The 20,547-nt window shown below is 41.2% G+C and overlaps 1 protein-coding gene across 4 annotated transcripts in view; it reads left to right on the forward strand.

The window, feature by feature from the left end:
- LOC132230615 (E3 SUMO-protein ligase RanBP2-like) overlaps nucleotides 1-20,547 on the forward strand; it is a 96,765-nt gene that overhangs the window by 55,939 nt on the left and 20,279 nt on the right. For 2 of the 4 annotated variants that reach the window (XM_059688334.1, XM_059688337.1), the window contains 6 exons: nucleotides 1,558-6,514; nucleotides 7,227-7,304; nucleotides 10,240-10,410; nucleotides 11,019-11,111; nucleotides 11,407-11,585; nucleotides 19,800-20,004. In XM_059688334.1, coding sequence (XP_059544317.1) covers nucleotides 1,558-6,514; nucleotides 7,227-7,304; nucleotides 10,240-10,410; nucleotides 11,019-11,111; nucleotides 11,407-11,585; nucleotides 19,800-20,004 — 5,683 coding nt within the window. The remainder of the gene's footprint in view (nucleotides 1-1,557; nucleotides 6,515-7,226; nucleotides 7,305-10,239; nucleotides 10,411-11,018; nucleotides 11,112-11,406; nucleotides 11,586-19,799; nucleotides 20,005-20,547) is intronic. The other 2 variants (XM_059688336.1, XM_059688335.1) reach the window with 2 other exon arrangements.

The raw sequence follows: 20,547 nt of genomic DNA on the forward strand, positions 1-20,547 counted from the left end.
TTTAATTGTTCAGGCTTACTTCAAATACATTCAAGAAGTAGTTCAGCATTAAAACTTCTAAGTCTCACAAGGTATAGATATTTTAAATTTCTCTCCAGATACAGAAGTTATACTTCCTAGTCATCTTATTTTTATCTATACTAATAAAAGGGTAATATGCTAATTAGACCAGGATACCTTCCGGGAGACCTTCCGGATGTCCTTCCGGACAAAGCCATGGTGGCGGGGCTGAGGCAGAGGCGTTTAGAGGCTATTAGGCCGGCAGGTGTGGGCAGTTGCGGGGGGCAGTTGGGGGCGAGCAAGTCGGCAGGCAGAGTGATTAATGGTGATCAGTCAGGCAGGCAGGTGAGTGGTTCGGAGCCAGTGGTCCTGGATTGCAAGAGGGATGTCCGACTGCCGATTTAGGCCTGATCCCAACTGGTAGTCGGACATCCCCCAACGGGTCCCAGATTGGAGAAGGTGCAGGCTAGGCTGAGGGACACCCCCTCCCCCCACCCCCCGCACGAATTTCATGCACCATTCCCGTAGTGTAATAATAAGTGAAATGTTTAGAATATGTTTAAATGGGTGGTGGTGGTTGGTTCTTCATCATTCTGTTTTGGCAGAAATAGGAGTAGAATCTCCTATTGCTAAAGTACCATGTTCAGGTGTGTAGTAGCTAAGACCCAATATTACAATAGTAGTTGAATGTGAAGCTTAAAGACAGAGGGTTTGAGTGCTAGGGCCCTGGCTTTTCTGCTTTTGTGACCTTGGGCAAGTGTCTTACCCTCTCTATACATTAGTTGCCTCATATGTGAAATGAGGATAATAATGCCTTAATTCATAGGGTTTTTGAGGATATTAAAATGAGTTAATATATTTAAAATACTTAGAATATTGCTCAGTTGGCACATTAGTAACAGCTCGATAATTGCTAGTCTTCATCATTATTATTCTTTAAATACGATTTTGTGTGGATTTTAGAGAGAGGGAGGGGGGAGGGGGGAGAGAGAGAGAAAGAGAAAGAGAGAAACATCAGTGAGAGAAAACCATCAATCTTCTGCCTCCTGCATGTCCCCAACTGGGAATTGAGCCCACAGCATGGGCATGTGCCCTGACCGGGAATCAAACCAGTGACCTCTCTGTGTGCATGGGATAATGCTCAACCAACTGAACCACACCAGCCAAGGCCATCATCATCATCATCATTATTGTTAACATCATTTGACACATTGATAAATAAAGAAGAAGATATTTATACTATTCATTTATTTTTTTTATTGTTGGAGAATTAAATGTTTTTAATTTAAATTCTTTATTGTTGAAAGTATTAGAGAATTAACTTTTTAAGATGCTATCATGAGTTAAGACAATTTTTATTATATGCCAAGAAGGAATATAATTGTAAATACCTTTGTAGTAATGCTATCTTCTCTTAATGATGCACCACATTACCCAATTATACCTTTACCTTATAATACTTGTTTGTGGTTTGTTAAAATTGGTTTGTATCTAGTAGTTACTTATAGTTTTTAGGTACAAATTTACACAAATTTAACCTTTTTTTTTTTCTTTTAGGGTCCAGTTTATGGCATGAATAGGCTTCCACCTCAACAGCATATTTATGCCTATTCACAACAGATGCACACACCACCTGTGCAAAGCACATCTGCTTGTATGTTCTCTCAAGAGATGTATGGTCCGCCACTGCGTTTTGAGTCTCCTGCCACAGGAATTTTGTCACCTAGGGGTGATGATTATTTTAATTACAATATTCAACAGACAAGCACAAACCCACCTTTGCCAGAACCAGGTTATTTCACAAAACCTCCAGTTGCAGCTCATGCTTCAAGATCTGCAGAATCGAAGGTTATAGAATTTGGTAAAACTAATTTTGTTCAGCCCATGCCAGGTGAAGGAATAAGGCCATCTTTGACAGCACCTGCACATACAACACAGCCACCTCCTTTTAAATTTAACTCCAACTTCAAATCAAATGATGGCGATTTCACGTTTTCCTCACCGCAGGTTGTGACGCAGCCCCCTTCTATGACTTACAATAATAGTGAAAGCCTTTTAGGTCTTTTGACTTCAGAAAAACCTTTGCAAGGAGATGGTTACAGTGGAGCAAAAGCTAGTCAAACTATTGGATCTCGAAATACATTCAATTTTGGAAGTAAAAATGTACCTGGAATTTCATTCACTGAAAACATAGGCCCAAATCAAAAGAACTCTGGTTTCTGTCGAAGTGATGATATATTTACTTTCCATGGTCCAGGGAAATCAGTGTTTGGAACACCTGCTCCAGAGGTGGCCAACAAGAATTATGAAGCAGATGGAGGGAGTGCCCATGGTGATGACGATGATGATGGCCCTCACTTTGAGCCTGTGGTTCCTCTTCCTGATAAGATTGAAGTAAAGACTGGTGAGGAAGATGAAGAAGAATTCTTTTGCAATCGTGCAAAATTGTTCCGTTTTGATGCAGAGTCCAAAGAATGGAAGGAACGTGGAATTGGCAATGTAAAGATACTAAGACATAAAACATCTGGTAAAATTCGCCTTCTAATGAGACGAGAGCAAGTATTGAAAATATGTGCAAATCATTACATCAGTCCAGATATGAAATTGACACCAAATGCTGGATCAGACAGATCTTTTGTGTGGCATGCTCTTGATTATGCAGACGAGTTCCCCAAACCAGAACAACTTGCTATTAGATTCAAAACTCCTGAGGAAGCAGCACTTTTTAAGTGTAAGTTTGAAGAGGCCCAGAATATTTTAAAAGCCTCAGGAGCAAAGATAACCACAACAAATAAGGCTATGAGAATCGTAAAAGAACCTGCAAGTCATGGTAACAAGGATATATGCAAATCTGATGCGAGAAACATGAATTTTGAATTTCAGGTAGCAAAGAAGGAAGGGTCTTGGTGGCATTGTAACAGCTGTTCATTAAAAAATGCTGCAACTGCTAAGAAATGTGTTTCATGCCAGAATCTAAACCCAAGCAATAAAGAGCTCCTTGGCCCAGCATTAGTTGAAACTATTCCCACTCTTAAAACTAGCCCAGAAAATACTCCAGATAGGTTTGCATTGATGATTCCAAAGAATGAAGGTCACTGGGATTGTAGTATTTGTTTAGTGAGAAACGAACCTACCGTATCTAGATGCATTGCATGCCAGAATGCAAAGTCTGCTAACAAAAGTGGCTCTTCATTTGTTCAGCAACCTTCCTTTAAATTTGGCCAGGGAGATCTTCCTAAGTCTGTTAACAATGATTTCAGATCTGTTTTTTCTGTAAAGGAAGGACAGTGGGATTGCAGTGTGTGTTTGGTACAAAATGAAGGAAGCTCTTCAAGATGTGTTGCCTGTGATAATTCAAGAAAACAGAATTTACCTACTGTTTCAGCCCCTGCTTTTTGTAAGTTTGGTGCTTCAGAGATAAACAAAACTCCAAAGAGTGGATTTGAGGACATGTTTGCTAAAAAGGATGGACAGTGGGATTGCAGTGTATGCTTGGTACGAAATGAAGCAAATGCTGCAAAGTGTGCTGCCTGTCATAATCCTGGTAAACCAAGTGTGTCTTCAGCTGTTCCAGTACCTGCCTCTTTTAAGTTTAGTACTTCAGAGACAAGCAAGGCCACCAAGAGTGGATTTGAAGGAGTGTTCACCAAGAAGGAAGGTCAGTGGGATTGTAGTGTTTGCTTTGTGCGAAATGAAGCAAGTACTACCAAATGTGTTGCTTGTCAGAATCCAAGTGCACAAAATCAGCCTACTCCTGCTGTTTCAGCACCTGCCTCTTCAGAGACAAGCAAGGTCGCAAAGAGTGGATTTGAAGGAATGTTCACCAAGAAGGAAGGTCAGTGGGATTGTAGTGTTTGCTTTGTGCGAAATGAAGCAAGTACTACCAAATGTGTTGCTTGTCAGAATCCAAGTGCACAAAGTCAGCCTACTCCTGCTGTTTCAGCATCTGCCTCTTCAGAGACAAGCAAGGCCACAAAGAGTGGATTTGAAGGAATATTCACCAAGAAGGAAGGACAGTGGGATTGTAGTGTTTGCTTTGTGCAAAATGGGAGTTCTTCCTTAAAATGTGTGGCTTGTGATGCCTCTAAACCAACTCATAAACCTAACCCGGAAGCGCCTTCAGCTTTCACATTGGGCTCAAAAGCTAAGTTAAGTGACTCTTCTGGAAATCAGGTGGGAACAGGATTTAAAAGTAACTTTTCAGAAAAAGCTTTTAAATTTGGCATCACAGAACAAGGATTTAAATTTGGGCATGTGGATCAAGAAAATACACCTTCATTTACGTTTCAGAGTTCTAATACAGACTCTAATTCAACAATAGAAGGATTTAATTTTTCTATTCCTGTGCTTGCTGATGGATTTAAATTTGGCATTCAGGAACTGGGAAATCAAGAGAAGAAGAGTGAAAAACCACTTGAAAATGACAATGATTTTCAGGCTCAGGGTATTAGTAGTCAGAAGAATGATACTGGTGTGATATTTGGTCAAACTGGAAGCACTTTTACTTTTGCAGATCTTGCAAAATCAACTTCAGGAGAAGGATTTCAATTTGGCAAAAAAGACCCTAATTTCAAGGGATTTTCAGGTGCTGGAGAAAAATTATTCTCATTGCAAAGTGGTAAAAAGGCTGATAAAGCTGACACTTCTACTGACCTTGAGAAAGATGATGATGCCTATAAGACTGAGGACAGTGATGACATCCATTTTGAACCAGTAGTACAAATGCCCGAAAAAGTAGAACTTGTAACAGGAGAAGAAGATGAAAAAGTTCTTTATTCACAGCGGGTAAAGTTATTTAGATTTGATGCTGAGATAAGTCAATGGAAAGAAAGGGGCTTGGGGAACTTAAAAATTCTCAAAAATGAAGTCAATGGCAAACTAAGAATGTTAATGCGAAGAGAGCAAGTACTAAAAGTGTGTGCTAATCATTGGATAACGACTACAATGAACCTGAAGCCTTTATCTGGATCAGATAGAGCATGGATGTGGTTAGCTAGTGATTTTTCTGATGGTGATGCCAAACTAGAGCAGCTGGCAGCAAAATTTAAAACACCAGAGCTTGCTGAAGAATTCAAGCAGAAATTTGAGGAATGCCAGCGACTTCTATTAGATATACCACTTCAAACTCCCCATAAGTTGGTGGATACTGGGAGAGCTGCCAAATTAATACAGAGAGCTGAAGAAATGAAGAGTGGGCTGAAAGATTTCAAAACAGTTTTGACAAATGATCAAACAAAAGTCACTGAGGAAGAAAGTAAGAATTCAGATGCAGGTGCTGTCAGTGTTTCAGACATAACCACAAAGCCAAATCCTGAAAACACTGGACCCACAGTAGAGTGGAGTAACTATGATTTAAGGGAAGATGCTTTGGATGATAGTGTAAGTAGTAGCTCAGTACATGCTTCTCCACTGGCAAGTAGCCCTGTGAGAAAAAATCTCTTCCGTTTTGGTGAGTCAACAACAGGATTTAACTTTAGTTTTAAATCTGCTTTGAGTCCATCTAAGTCTCCTGCCTTGTTGAATCAAAGTGGGACCACAGTTGGCAATGATGAAGAATCTGATGTTACTCAAGAAGAGGAGAGAGATGGACAGTACTTTGAACCTGTTGTACCTTTGCCTGATCTAGTTGAAGTATCTAGTGGTGAGGAAAATGAACAAGTTGTTTTTAGTCACAGAGCAAAACTCTATAGATATGATAAAGATGTTGGTCAGTGGAAAGAAAGAGGCATTGGTGATATAAAGATTTTACAGAATTATGATAATAAGCAAGTTCGCATAGTGATGAGAAGGGACCAAGTGTTAAAACTTTGTGCCAATCACAGAATAACTCCAGATATGACTTTGCAAAATATGAAAGGGACAGAAAGAGTGTGGGTGTGGACTGCATGTGATTTTGCAGATGGAGAACGAAAAGTAGAACATTTAGCTGTCCGATTTAAACTACAGGATGTTGCAGACTCATTTAAGAAAATATTTGATGAAGCAAAAATAGCCCAAGAAAAAGATTCTTTGATAACACCTCATGTTTCTTTTTCGACAACTCCCAGAGAGTCACCATGTGGCAGAATTGCTGTAGCTGTATTAGAAGAAACCACAAAAGAGAGGACAGATTTACTTCAGGGCAACGATACAGCAGATGCAACCTCAGAAGTTGGAGATGTGTCTAGCACATCTGAAACAGCAACTAAAGCAGTAGTTTCTCCTCCAAAGTTTGTATTTGGTTCAGAATCTGTTAAAAGCATTTTTGGTAGTGAAAAATCAAAACCATTTACATTTGGCAACAGTTCAGCTACTGGGTCTTTGTTTGGATTTAGTTTTAATGCACCTTTAAAAAACAGTGAAACTAGTTCAGGAGTTCAGAGTGGATCTGAAAGAGAAGTGGAACCTAATAATTGTGAAGAGTCAAAGAACTCTGATATTAAGCAGTCTCCAGATGGCAAAGTACAAAATCTCTTTGCTGCTTTTCCAAAGGAAGAGTTCTCAACTAATTACACATTTAAGACACCAGAAAAGGGTAAGCACTTAGTCTTAATAGCTTAAGCAAATTTTTATTTTGAATTTTTCTTTTTAATGTTTACCTTGATGCAGATTCTTTTTAGGATACTAATGTTTTACTAAAAATTGGGTCATAAACACAGTGCTTTGTGAACAGCTAAATCACATTTGTGCAAAACTTTTCCCAAAATTATTTTACCTGTGAGTATTCAAACAGTAACAGAGAATATGTGTGTAAGTTTGGAGATTTGAATAACTGGAAGATATTTATATCGTACGTAGGGCAGAGCACATGAACCCAATGCAGTACAGAACTTTAGTCACTTGTACTTGAGTCATGGACATTAACTTGAGTCTGTTTTCTTTCTTTTTTCTTAAGTATTCATTCTTTAAGTTATTGTTACTTTCTTGTCACTCAAAAGGAAAAACAAAAAAACATGGTACTGAGATGCTCACATTTTATGTAAGTTAGTCTTGCCACTCTATTAAATGAACAAAGAATGAACCTCTTGGATAAAAGAATATGTAAAATGGCCAAATTGGCTTAAATTGAGGGACTCTGGCTTTTTATATTTTAACATCATATTCACTTTGATTGAACCTCTTGGATAAATGAATATGTAAAATGGCCAAATTGGCTTAAATTGAGGGACTCTGGCTTTTTATATTTTAACATCATATTCACTTTGATTCTCATTATGTTCAAAAATTAAATACTCTTTATTTTCTAGGATTTAATTTTAGTCTTTTTAAATCTAATCCAATGGCCTTTTGGACCAGCACTCCTTCCTCACAGCCTGAGAACAAAGGTATAGAGTGAGCATTCTCAGTATGAGATGACAGCAGTTTTTTAGCAGCTGGTAGACTTTAGAAAAGTAACTGTGGCTGTTTGAAATTAAGTACTTAACATTACAGTGTGCATGTTAAAGAATGTCAGTTTAAAAGCAAGTAACTTTTGACTGGTGGTATAATACCATTTAATGCTGTTTTTTAATGTACTTGGATGTCATGTTTCTCACTATTGCATAACATTATTTTGAGATCTATTAGGTCTTTACCTTTTGCTGCTTTGTACTTCATTACTCCATTATTTATTTTTTATTTTGCTTAATAAAGACCTATATTTTACTAACCCTTTTTTTTAGTCACTAATGTCAGCCTGTATCCAAACATATGACGGTAATAGCATGCATACAACATGAAACAGTGCGTCCCTTTAGGGCCATTCTTTTTGGACATGTTTCAGAAAATTAATTGTATTTGAAAGTGTGCCCATTTTTAATATCCACCTGTTAGGTTATTCCTGGTATGTTATGTATGTAGTACAGATCTTTTATAAAAGAGAGTGGAATCTCTTAAAGACCTTCAAGGGCACAAATTAGGGAAATGAAAACTCCATATTAGTGTCTAATAACCTATCTTTAGCAACTATGTTATAGGTTGCCAAACAAGTACATTCATAAAATGACAATCCTTGATTTTTCGGGTCTTCAGTTATAAAGTTATGTCCATTTTATTACTAGCTAAAGCACCTCTTAAGCTTTATTTTAAAGTGTGCAGTCTTTGAGAAATTATGTGAAAAGTCTGGCTTTTTTCTGTAAAGGATATATACTTAACAGACTCTGGGCCCTCCGTTAAGAATACCTGGCCTACATGCAAATTTACCAATATGCTACTTCAGGACAAACAGTGTTATTCTGTTTCAAATTTGAGTGTGTCAGAGTCCCAAAGGATCTTAGAGACAAAGACTCTAAAACATGAGGAAAACTAGGGCCCAGCCGGCTGTTCATTATGCCCAAGTTGTCTTTACTAGCTCACAACAGAACTGGAACAAGAATCTGTTCTTAAGGTGTTTTGTACTATCCCTGGCTAGGAATTACTATTTTTGTAATGAAGGAGAGTGAAAGGCAAATTTAATGTTGCTAAAGGGCTCTAGTTCTCCAGATCAGTGCCATCCCATAGAAATAAATATGGCCTATGTGTGTAATATAAAAATTTCCAGTAGCTATATTAAAAATAAAAAGAAACAGGTGAACAAAGAGAAAAGATGAAATTAATTTTAACAATTATTCAGTTTAACCCATTATATCCAAAGTAACATTTAAAATTCTAATCAATATAACAAAACGAAGTATATTCTTTCTCCTTTTGGTGCCAAGTCTATGAAATCCACTGTGTATTTTAAACTTGTAGCACATCTCAGTTTGGACACATTTTAATTGCTTAATGGCCACCCTGGCTCGGCTGCCATATTGGACAGTACCAGTTGGTACAGAACAGGGGTCCTCAAACTTTTTAAACAGGGGGCCAGTTCACTGTCCCTCAGACCGTTGGAGGGACGGACTATAGTTAAAAAAAAAACTATGAACAAATTCCTATGCACACTGCACATATCTTATTTTGAAGTAAAAAAACAAAATGGGAACAAATACAATATTTGTATTTGCATGTGGCCCACGGGCTGTAGTTTGAGGACCCCTGGTACAGAGCATGCTTCGTAAGTTGTTTACCATTTATCAGTTCCTTTGCCCAGAAATTCTTTTTTTTGTTTTGTTAATCCTTATACTAGGACATTTTTTCCATTGACTTTTAGAGAGAGTGGAAAGGAAGGAAGGATTGGGGGTGGGGGGGAGAGAGAGAGAGAGAGAGAGAGAGAGAGACAGACAGACAGACAGACAGACACACACACAGACACGTGCCCCGACCCGGGCATGGGATCAAACCTGCAACCCAGGTATGTACCCTTGACTGGGAATCAAACCTGTGACCCTTTGGTCCATGGGCTGACGCTCCAACCACTGAGCGACACCGGCCAGGGGCAGAAATTCTTTTTTATAAACCAGAGCAGATTGTATGAAGAATTCCTTTTCTCTCCATTTTTTAATTTTTGCCTTTTTTGTTGATGTCCTTGTTGGTTTTTCAGCTATAGTAATTGTATTAAATTTTTACAATATTTAGTATTACTTACCTATAGGATAACTGTTTTTATTTAATTTTATCTATTATCATTTTTGGAAACATTCAAAACTGGATGTAACTCTAATCACCTGCCATCTTGGCAATTGTTAACTTTCCTTGTGGCAACTAATCAAAGTAGGGCTTGCACTAGTTTTATATTTACACTTAGTTTTTACTTGTGATTGCTTTAATTTTTTTCAGTTGTTGAAAATGCATGCGCATTTTGCCCAACTATTGTGTATGTCAAATATGGTTATGGCAGCACTTTTTAAATTATAGCCATTAATAATTTTTTTTCAATGATCAGTAAGTAAAAGCAGGATTTTATTATTTTAATTCTCACTTGTGGATATGTTTTTATGGATTTTAGAGAGAGAGAACGGGTGAGGGAGAGAGAAACATCAATTGGTTGCCTCCTGTTTGTACCCCAACTGGGGATTGAACCTGCTACCTAGGTATGTTCCCTGACGGAATTGAACCCATGACCTCTTGGTACATGGGACAATACAGCCAACTGAGCCACACTGGCCAGGGTGATTTTTCTGTTTTTTAAATAGATTTTGTGCTCACTAAGGGTTTTTGATAGAACATTAAATTCTATATCCTTGTCTACTACTGATTGTAATTACTATTTTAGAGTTCTGTCCACATCAAAGTATATGTGCTTTTACCAGTATGCTATTTTAACCTACAGATAAGTTCCATGGTTTTTATTTTCAGTTAGAATATTGATGTTAATACTGATTTAACACCTGTCTTTATCAATTTTTTTGACTTGTGTTATAGCAAAAGAGAAGATAAAGCCTGAAGACCCTTCCTCAGATGAGGATGTTCTTATTGTATATGAGCTAACCCCAACTCCGGAGCACAGAGCTCTTGCAAGCAAACTTAAACTTCCTCCAACTTTCTTCTGCTATAAGAATAGACCAGATTATGTTAGCGAAGAAGAAGAGGATGGTAAATCTTTTGTTATTTTATAAAAACATTCTTTTTATGCTAATCTTAGTAATTGGGAGATGTGGTTAATTTATATTAAGCCTGCTCTTAGAACCCTCACTGCTGTCCTTGCAGATAGATAGATGTTTATCCTAAATGTATGTGTAAATAGCCAGTGGATGTAATGATGTATTAAGTAACCATTTTTTGAATTACTACCATGAGCAGGGCAGGCATTTTGAGGCAATTGAAAACCATCATAATATCCTTAAAGTTTTAGAGGCAGACGGGTTTGGTCGTAGAAAAGTTTGTGTGCCATATCAGAGTTTTTTTAAAGCGGGACTACAGAAAAGTTTCAGTAGAACCACTTGGATAGTGGTATAAAAGATAGGGTTGTGGGACATGGAGGTAGGTAGATGAGCTAAAATGATAATAGAGCAGCTCAAACAAGAGGCGAGTTTTCAGTGAGATTTCTATCAGAAGGTGCATTAGAGATACATAATTGTCAAAATGATTGCTGTTTGCATGTGGGGAGTAAGGAAAAGTCTGAAGTTAGAGATAATTTCTAGATTTCTGGCTAGGAAAACACTAGAAATTCTTTTATTTAATAAAATCAATTATACTTTAAGATGAAGATTTTGAAACAGCTGTCAAGAAACTTAATGGAAAACTATATCTGGATGACTCAGAAAAACATAAACCATTAGAAAAAAGTGTAACAGGTATGTAAAGTTAAAATTACTAATTGTTTTTAAAAAAATCTTTTATTTGAAAGGAACCTCCCAATTTGATTATTTTTGTAATAACCAACTTTATTATGTAATATGCCTGTGGTGATTTAAAGTATTTTAAAACAATATGAAGTGAAAAATACTGTTCTGCTAGTTCTTGTTTTCCATTGGCACTTAGGTCTTGTTACCTGAGTCTGTTGTAAAATTGGGCCATTGTTGTAAAATAGTTGTACTTCATCTACTTTTATCTTAACTTTCTTTTGCGTGTGTTGTATGGGATTTTCAGAAAATGAGAAAGAATGCATTATTGTTTGGGAAAAGAAACCAACAGTTGAAGAGAAGGCAAAAGCAGATACATTAAAACTTCCACCTACATTTTTTTGTGGAGTCGGCAGTGATACCGATGAGGACAATGGAAATGGGGAAGACTTTCAATCAGAGCTTCAAAAAGTTCAGGAAGCCCAAGTAAGGACACTTTCATTGTTTTTCCTTTGGCTTAGTTGGCTTTGTTGATACAATAAGCTAGAATGTTCTTACCAAATGGTAATAATGTGTTTTGGCTAGCAAACGTATTAGGCATCTACTAGTTTAGTCAACTATGTCTAGGGAAGGTGGACTTTTCATAGATGACTAAAAAGGTTCACCCCTCTGTGTATGTTCGGTTTTGGGGAATGGGGTGGCATAAACTATGCAGATATTTCTAAGAATGCCTACCACAATACCAAGAACAGTATTAAGTGGTTCATTTTTCATGTAAGTTAGTTTATTCTACGGTGGGCAGAGTGGATAGGAAATACAGCATTTGAAACCTAGTTCCCTTGGTTTATTTTGTACCTTGCTTTTTCAATAATTTCGTGATTTGATTATTTTCTTAGCTCAAATGTAGTAATAATTTGAGTAGCTATCAACACCTTGGTGTTTTAATTTATATTTCACAGAAATTGGAAGAGAAGGTCCCTGTCTAGTAGTATTTTATAATCTATTGATATGTATTCAGAATGGTCCTTGTTCCCTCAAGTAATACTGTTTTATTGTTGGAAAGGTAAAGTAAAATAAAGTCCTGGAGTTAGTTATGAATGCAATGGTTTAATTAAAGGATCTGTAGCTACAGAGAAATGTGGTCCAGTACATGGTCTGTGTCTTTAAGAAATTTACTACCCTTCATAGTCTGTGACTGAGGATTCTAGTTGGCTGCTTTTTCCAGTTGTCCACCTAGGATGTGGCAACTATTCAGTAGGTATTAATTTATCAGTACAGTGGCCATCAGCTAATATAATGACATCCCTTTCTCATTTTTGACTAATAGATTTATTTGTGGAAGTTCTTTTGGTAGTTTTTGCATCAGTAGCCTCTATGCTAAATAAATCTACAGATTTAAAGAGAGGAGAGGAGAGGGAGAGGAAGAGAGAGAGGAGAAGAGAGGGGAGGGGAGGGGAGGGGAGGGGAGGGGAGGGGAGGGGAGGGCCATCACTGTGAGAGAAAAATCTAGAAACATTGATGGATCGGCTGATGGATTGTCTGTCTCCCATATATGCCCCAACTGGGCATCAAACCTGCCACCCTTTGGTGTATGGGGCAGTGCTCCAACCAACTGACCACACCAGCTAGGGCAAAATAATGCAATATAAATGTGCATCATTCTTATGTACAAAACTTAAAAAATAAAACTGGAAAGTAATTTTAATGTTGATGTGCAGACTGAATTGTACATTATTTATTCTTTTCCTACCTTGTGGTGCCAAAGCTTGTTACACAAGGATTTGATAACTTTTTTCAGTTTTTTGTCAACCATGCTGTCTATAGCTGTTGAAATATTTTATTTGAGGTGGTTAATGTATTACTTCAAAACATTTTATAACAAAATCTTATAAAATATTTTGTAACATCATAATGTTCATTAAGTAGCAACTAGGAGCTCTTCCAAAATATCTTTGTTACGGAGTTAAATGTAATAAATAAGTCACTGAAAAGATTGAAAAAAATGCTATAAAATTATAACTTTGCAGGAGAGGACCTTTTGATACACAGATGAAAGAGAACTAAAAATGATTAAAGTCAAAACATGTTATAATGGGTGTAGATTTCCATCCTTTTAGAATACATTATTCCTACTTCACACTCAGCATAAATCATATTGGATTATGAAAGGTCTGCAGATATGCATCCCTGGCATAAAATGACTATGTATGGTATTTAGAGTTTACTATGAGCTAGCACTGTGCTGAGGATTGGGGATACAGACAAATAAATAATTTGCTTTGTCTAACAGGAGTTTTTCATTCAGGGCATGTGTTAGAAGTTGAATTAAAGCACACCCATCCCCCAAGTAATGTCGCCTATGTTTATTGCGATGCAATTCAGATACAATTTTGAAGTGTACAATTCAGTGGTTTTTAGTACATTCGCATGGTGTGCAACCATAACCACAATAATTTTTAGAAATTTTCATCATCACAAAAAGGAATCTTGTAACCTTTGGTAGTCATTACCCTTTCTTACTTCCACTCAACTCCTGTAGCTCTAGTTAACCACAGTTGTACTTTATGTCACTGTAGATTTGCCTATGCTGGAGATTCCCTATGAATAGGTCATAATATGTTATCATTTGTATATGCTTCTTTTACTTACTTGTTTCTAGGGGTATTCACATTGCAACATATATCTATTTCATTTTCTATCGTTGATGATATCTCATTATATGGAAAATAGCACGTTTTAGTTGTCTGTTCATCTGTTGTGGCCATCTGGTTTGTTTCCACTTTTTGGCTATTATAAGTAACTAGGGGCCTGGTGCACGCAATTCCGGGGCGGGGGGTAGGGAGGGGGAGTGATTTCTCAGCCCAGCCTGCATCCTCTCCAATCGGGGACCCCCTGGGAGATGTCCGACCGCCAGTTTAGGCCCTATCCCTGTGGTATCGGGCCTAAACAGGCAGTAGGACGTCCCTCTTGCAATCTGGGACGGCTGGCTTCTAACCACTCACCTGCCTGCCTGCCTGACCGCCAACTGCCTCTGCCTGATCACCTGTAACTGCCCTCGCCTGCCAGCCTGATGTCACCCCTAACTTCCCTCCCCTGTCGGCCTGATTGCCCCAACTGCTTCTTCCTGCCTCATCGCCCCTAACTGCCCTCCCCTTGCTGGCCTGATCTCGCCCACAACTGCCCTCCCCTTCCGGCCTAATTCCCCCTAACTGCCTCTTCCTCGACCCCCACCACCATGGCTTTGTTTGGAAGGAAGTCGGATGTCCGGAAGATGGCCGGTCGACCAGGTTAATTAGCATATTACCCTTTTATTAGTATAGATAGATTATATAGGATAGGATTGCTTAAATGGCAGGGATGGGGGAGTCTTTTTCAGCAGGAGGAGATGCTCTTGGCAAACAAAAACACATAATCCCTATATCTGAACTGATAGTCAGCCATATGCACTATGCTACCAAACCGGTCATGAAAAAATTGAACTGCTTTCTTACACCTTACACCAAACAGCTGTTGCCCTTACAACTCCTCCTCAGCTCCCACCTTAGGTTCGGCCTTTGTAGTTCACCCAATTAGGTTCTGATTGGTTGGTTTCTATGCCAGTATCAAAAGCTCCACCTCCTAGGCAGCCATTGGCTCCTCACACTTCACCCAGATTAGGTTCTGATTGGTCAGTTTCTATGCCAGTCAGCATCAAAAGCTCTGCCTCCTAGGCAGCCATTGGCTCCTGGCACTTCACTCAGATTTGGTTCTGATTGGTTGCTTTCTGTGTCAGTGGGCCTGTCTCTGGTCCTGATCAAAGAGGTGGGGCTGATCAGCAGACCCTGAGGAGGCCCGGAGAGAAACAGAGGCATGGCTGCTGGCAAAACCAGGAGAGAAAGAGAGGCAATGGCTGATCAACAGCTTCCATGGAGGCTGGGGATCAGATCCTGCCTCTCTTTCTGCAGGCCTCTCTCTGGGCCTGATCCACAGCCCCCTTGGCAGTCAGTGCTGGGTTGCTGCCCCCTCACGGGCTGCAGTCAGTGCTGGGTCGCTATGGCAACCCAGCACTGACTTTAACGGTATTTGGTTGAGCCTTGGTTGTTATGGACCCTTGCTCTTTACTAGATACTAGAGGCCCAATGCATGAAATTCATGCACGGGATGGGGGGGAGGGCCCCTCAGCCCAGCCTGCACCCTCTCCAATCCGGGACCTCTCTGGGGATGTCCTACTGCCGGTTTAGTCCCGATCCCTGCAGTTGGTCATCCATCTTGCAATCTGGGACCACTGGCTCCTAACCGCTCACCTGCCTGCCTGCCTGTTCACCCCTAACCACCTCTGCCTGCTTGCCTGAGGCCCCTAACTGCTCCCCTGCTGATCTGATTGCTCCTAATTGCCCTCCCCTGAAGGCCTGATCGCCCCTAACTGCCCTCCCCTGCCAGCCTGATCACCTCTAACTGCCTCTGCTTCGGCCCCTGCCACCGTGGCTTTGTCTAGAAGGACATCTGGAAGATGTCTGGTCTAATTAGCATATTACCCTTTTATTAGGATAGACTAGAGGCCCGGTGCATAAAAATTTGTGCACTCGGGGGGGAGGAGGGGGTCCCTCAGCCCGGCCTGTGCCCTCTCGCAGTCTGGGACCCCTCGGGAGATAACGACCTGCTGGGTTAGGCCTGCTCCCGGGTGGCAGAGGGCAGGCCCAATCCCTAGATGCAGCCCCTGGTCGGGCTCAGAGCAGGGCCGATTGGGGACTTGGGGTGCCGCCCCCTGTCATGCACAGAGCAGGGAGATTGGGAGGTTGTGATGCCACTCTCAGTCACGCTCAGGGTAGGGCCGATTGGGGGGTTGGGGCACCGTCCCCTGTCACACTCAAGGCAGGGTCGATGGGGAGGTTGCGGCGCCACCCTCGGTGACGCACAGAGCAGGGCCAATCAGGGGGTTGGGGCACTGCCCCCTGTCACTCACAGAGCAGGGCCGATCAGGAGGTTGGGGCGCCGCCACTGTCACACTCAGGGCAGGGCCGATGGGGAGGTTATGGCTCTACCCTGTCACACACAGAGCAGGGCCTGTGGGGGGGGGGGTGTTGGGGAGCTCCCCCCTATCAGGTACAGAGCAGGGCTGATCAGGGGGTTGGGGGCGCCTTCCCCTGTCACGAACAGAGCAGGGTGGATAGGGCGGTTGTGGCCCCACCCCCTGTCACACACAGAGCCGCAGGGCGATCAGAGGGTTTGGGCGCTGCCCCCTGTCACACTTATCCTGGTGCTGGGAGGCCTCATGGCTCCGCTGATCCTGGTGCCGGGAGGCCTCATGGCTCCGCTGATCCCGGTGCTGGGAGGCATATTACCCTTTTACGATATAGGGTAGATGCCTGGTGCAAGGGTGGGGCTGGCTGGTTTGCCCTGAAGGGTGTCCTGGATCAGGGTGGGGGTCCCCAATGGGGTGCCTGGCCAGCCTGGGTGAGGGGATGATGGCTGTTTGCAGCTGGTCACACACCCTTCATGATGGGGGTCCCTACTGGGGTGCCTGGCCAGTCTGGGTGAGGGGCTGAGGGCTGTTTTCAGGCTGGGGGTGACTGAAGCTCCCAACTGCTCCTTTTTTTCTTTTTTTTTTTTTATTCTGGGCCAGCTTTAGCTTTGAGGCTTGCCTCCAGCTCTTAGGCCTCCGCGGCTGAAAGTAGTTTTCTGGCCTTTGCTTACAATGTTGCAAATCTGCTGGCTGAAGTCCGGTGGTATTTGTTACAGAATTTCTTAAACTGCCTGCTCTGAGGCCTGCAGCCGCAGGCGGGGAACGTTGGTTTCCTCCGTCACTGAGGCAACCAAGCCTCATGTTAGTTTCAAGCTGCCTGGCTGCCGGCCGCCATCTTGGCTGACAGTTAATTTGCATATCTGGCTGATTAGCCAATGAAAAGGGTAGTGGTCGTATGCCAATTACCATGTTTCTCTTTTATTAGTGTAGATTGCTGTAATACTCTAAGACATTTGACACAAACATAAGAATGAATTTTCCTTGGTGTTTCAGTATCTTAAAAAATAACCTTTTTCATTTGCATTAATATCTTTATATACTTAAGTAAAATTCACTTTTGTAGTATGTATATGTGTGTATGTGTGTTTTCTATGGGTTCTTATACATGCTTGAATTCTGTAATTCCCACCACAGACAAGATATTGAGCAAATCCTCTCCAACCCATAATCTCTGGCTACTCATCTGTTTTCTGTTTCTGTTTTTGCCTTTTCCAGATTAACATATAAAAAGTAGAGACCCAGGGCACGAAATTCGTGCACTTGTGGTAAGGGGTAGGGAGGGGGGTCTCTCAGCTTGGCCTGCACCCTCTCACAGTCTGGGAGCCCTCGGGGGATGGAGAGCAAGCCTAAGCCAGCAGTCAGACATCCTTAGTGCTGCTGCAGAGGTAAGAGAGGCTCCTACTACAGCTGCTGTGCTCCCCAGCTGTGAGCCCGGCTTCTCGCTGAGTGGCGCTCTCCTTGTGGGAGCACACTGACCACCAAAGGGCAGCTCCTGCGTTGAGCACCTGCCCCCTGGTGGTCAGTGTGTGTCATAGCGACCAGTCATTCCTCTGATTGGTTTGCATATTAGCCTTTTATTATATAAAAATGGAATCATATGTTAGCTTTGATACCAGTTTTTTTCCACTTGGCATAATGCCCTTGAAATTTGTCCAAGTTATTTTGTTATATTAACATTATTATATTTATAACTAGGTAGCATTCGATTGTGTGGATGCACCACAGTTTATTCATTAATCCATTGAAGGTTATTTTCAGTTTCTCTTTGTTAATCCTCATCTGAAGGTATTTTTTCCATTAATTTTTTATTTTTTAAAGAGAGGAAGGAGAGAAAGACAAGAGAGAGAGAGAGAGAGAGAGAGAGAGAGAGAGAGAGAGAGAGAGAGAGAGAGAGAGAGAATTGATGTGAGAGAGACACGTTGATCTGTTGCCTCCTGCACCCATCCTGATCTCCCTGGGGATCAAGCCCATAACCGAGGTACCGGGAATCAAACCCTTGACCCTTTGGTTTGAGGGGCCAATGCACTAACCACTGAGCAAACGGACTAGGGCAAGCTACAAAAATGTGTAAATAACGAGGGCTGGCAATTTGAGCACTTAAGAGATTGCATTGTGCCATTGTGCCATTCTTTTGAGTTAATTAGTATATCGTATTATTCGTAACCAGTCTTTTTCCTTATGAAGAACTCAAAGAAAATTCCCTCTATATATTGCGCACCATCTATATATCAACACTAATAAAAGAGAAAAATGGTAATTGGCGTACGAGCTACCCTTTTCATTGGCTAATCAGGGCTATATGCAAATTAACTGCCAACTAAGATTGGCAGTTAACTGCCAACTAAGATTGGCAGTTAACTGCCAACAAGATGGCGGTTAATTTGCATATGTAGGCACAATGCAGGGAGGCGAAAGGGAAAGCAGGAAGAAGCCCCCTGCCACTGACAGTGATCGGAAACCCAGGGGGGAGCCAAGAGCTGGGGGGCAGGGCAAAGGCGGCCCTGCGGCCGCCTTTGCCCTGCCCCCCAGCCATGATCGGAGAATCATGTACCTTTGCTGCCCTGGCCAGTGATAGCAGGAAGTAGGGGTGGAGCCAGCGATGGGAGCTGGGCACGGTCGAAGCTGGCAGTCCCAGGAGCTAAGGGGCCCTTGCCTGGGCCTAAAGCGAAGCCCACGATCGCGGGGCCGCTGCAGCTGTGGGTCCCCGCTGCCCGGGCCGGACGCCTCAGCCAGAGGCGTCAGGCCTGGGCAAGGGGCCGATCCTGCGATTGGAGCGTGATGGGGGTCAACGCCTGAGGGCTCCCAGTATGTGAGAGGGGGCAGGCTGGGCTGAGGGACACTCCCCCCCCCCCCCACACACACACCCAGTGCACGAATTTCGTGCACCGGGCCCCTAGTTGTCCTATAAGATTTTAAATTTCTGTTACTGTATTTTCCCATTAGATTCTTTTAAAATTATAAAATTCCCATTTGAGTCTTTTTTTATACTTTCTGTTTCTTTGCTGAGAACTTCTATGTTTCCATTTAAGAGTATTTGTCCCCTGACCAGAATTGAACCCGGGACCCTTCAGTCCCCAGGCCAATGCTCTATCCACTGAGCCAAACCAGCTAGAACTTCTCAGGACGTTTTCCATCTATGCAATTGACAGCTCCAGTTTTTTGTTTGTTTTTTTAATCTTCACCCAACAATATGCTTTCATTGATTTTAGATAGGAAGGATGAAAGAGGGAGAAAAAAACCATTGATCAGTTGCCTCCTGTACTCATCCCCACCAGGGATTGAACCCCCAGCCTAGTTATGTGCCCTGACTGGGAATCGAATTTGCAACCTTTTAGTGTATGGGATGATGCTCCAATTGACTGAGCCACTGCCTAGGATGACAGCTCTAATTTTATGGACTCCTCTGGGAGGAGGGGTGAAAAACCCTCACAAGGTTCTCACTACTAGATTATGCCTGAAGGTTTAGAGTCTTAATCTTCTTGCTTTCATTCACCTTTCACAGGCTTTTTCTAAGTGCTTTATCTGTTTACTAGTAAATTCAGTTTGGTTGTAGGTATTAGGGGAGATAGGATGGAGTGTGGAATGGGAGAGATAAGGTGAAGTGTGCTACTCCATTTTGTTCGGAACCCCAAGTCCTTGATTTCTTTTAAAGTAGGGTATAAGATCCTTTTTGTCAGTTTCTTATTACTTCTTTGCAGAAATCCCACAATGAGGAAATAACTAGCACGGCTGACAGTGTGTGTACAGGTGGGACTAAAGTGACTGTACCATTTTTATGCAAATCTGAAGAACCTGATTTTATAACCAAATCTATTTGCTCATCATCTACTTTTTCTGGAACTGTGGACAAACCTGTAGATTTGTCTACTAGAAAGGACAATGATGCAGATTCTACAAGCCAAGGTAAAATTTGATACATGTTTACAAAAACCTTCTAGGCATACATTATGTAATGTACACCTGTATGTTTGAAAATATACCAATCCTAGAAACTCCCTGTCTTAAAACAAATTTTGTGATATACAAATGGGCATAAGATATTTGTTGTAATAATTAGAAATTACTGCCTTTTTATTGTTAGAGTTCAGAATAAATGACACTACCCGAGAATAAATGACGATAGTTTGCTTACATGGAAATTTTCTTTGTGATGGTATTTTTATTTGTAGTTCCCCCTTATTTGCAGGGGATATGTTAAGAGCCTGAAACTGTAGATAGTACCGAACCCCATATACTCCTTTTTCTCCATATATATATATATATATATATATATATATATATATATATATATATATACACACCCACACCCACACACACACACACACACACACACACACACAGTCATCTCTGGGTATCTGTGGGGGAATGGTTCCAGAATCCCCTTCCGTTCCCTACCAAAATCTGTGGATGCTCAATTCCCGTATGTAAAATATAGTGTTTCCATAC

This window comes from Myotis daubentonii, chromosome 3, assembly GCF_963259705.1.
Source record: "Myotis daubentonii chromosome 3, mMyoDau2.1, whole genome shotgun sequence".
NCBI lineage: Eukaryota > Metazoa > Chordata > Mammalia > Chiroptera > Vespertilionidae > Myotis > Myotis daubentonii.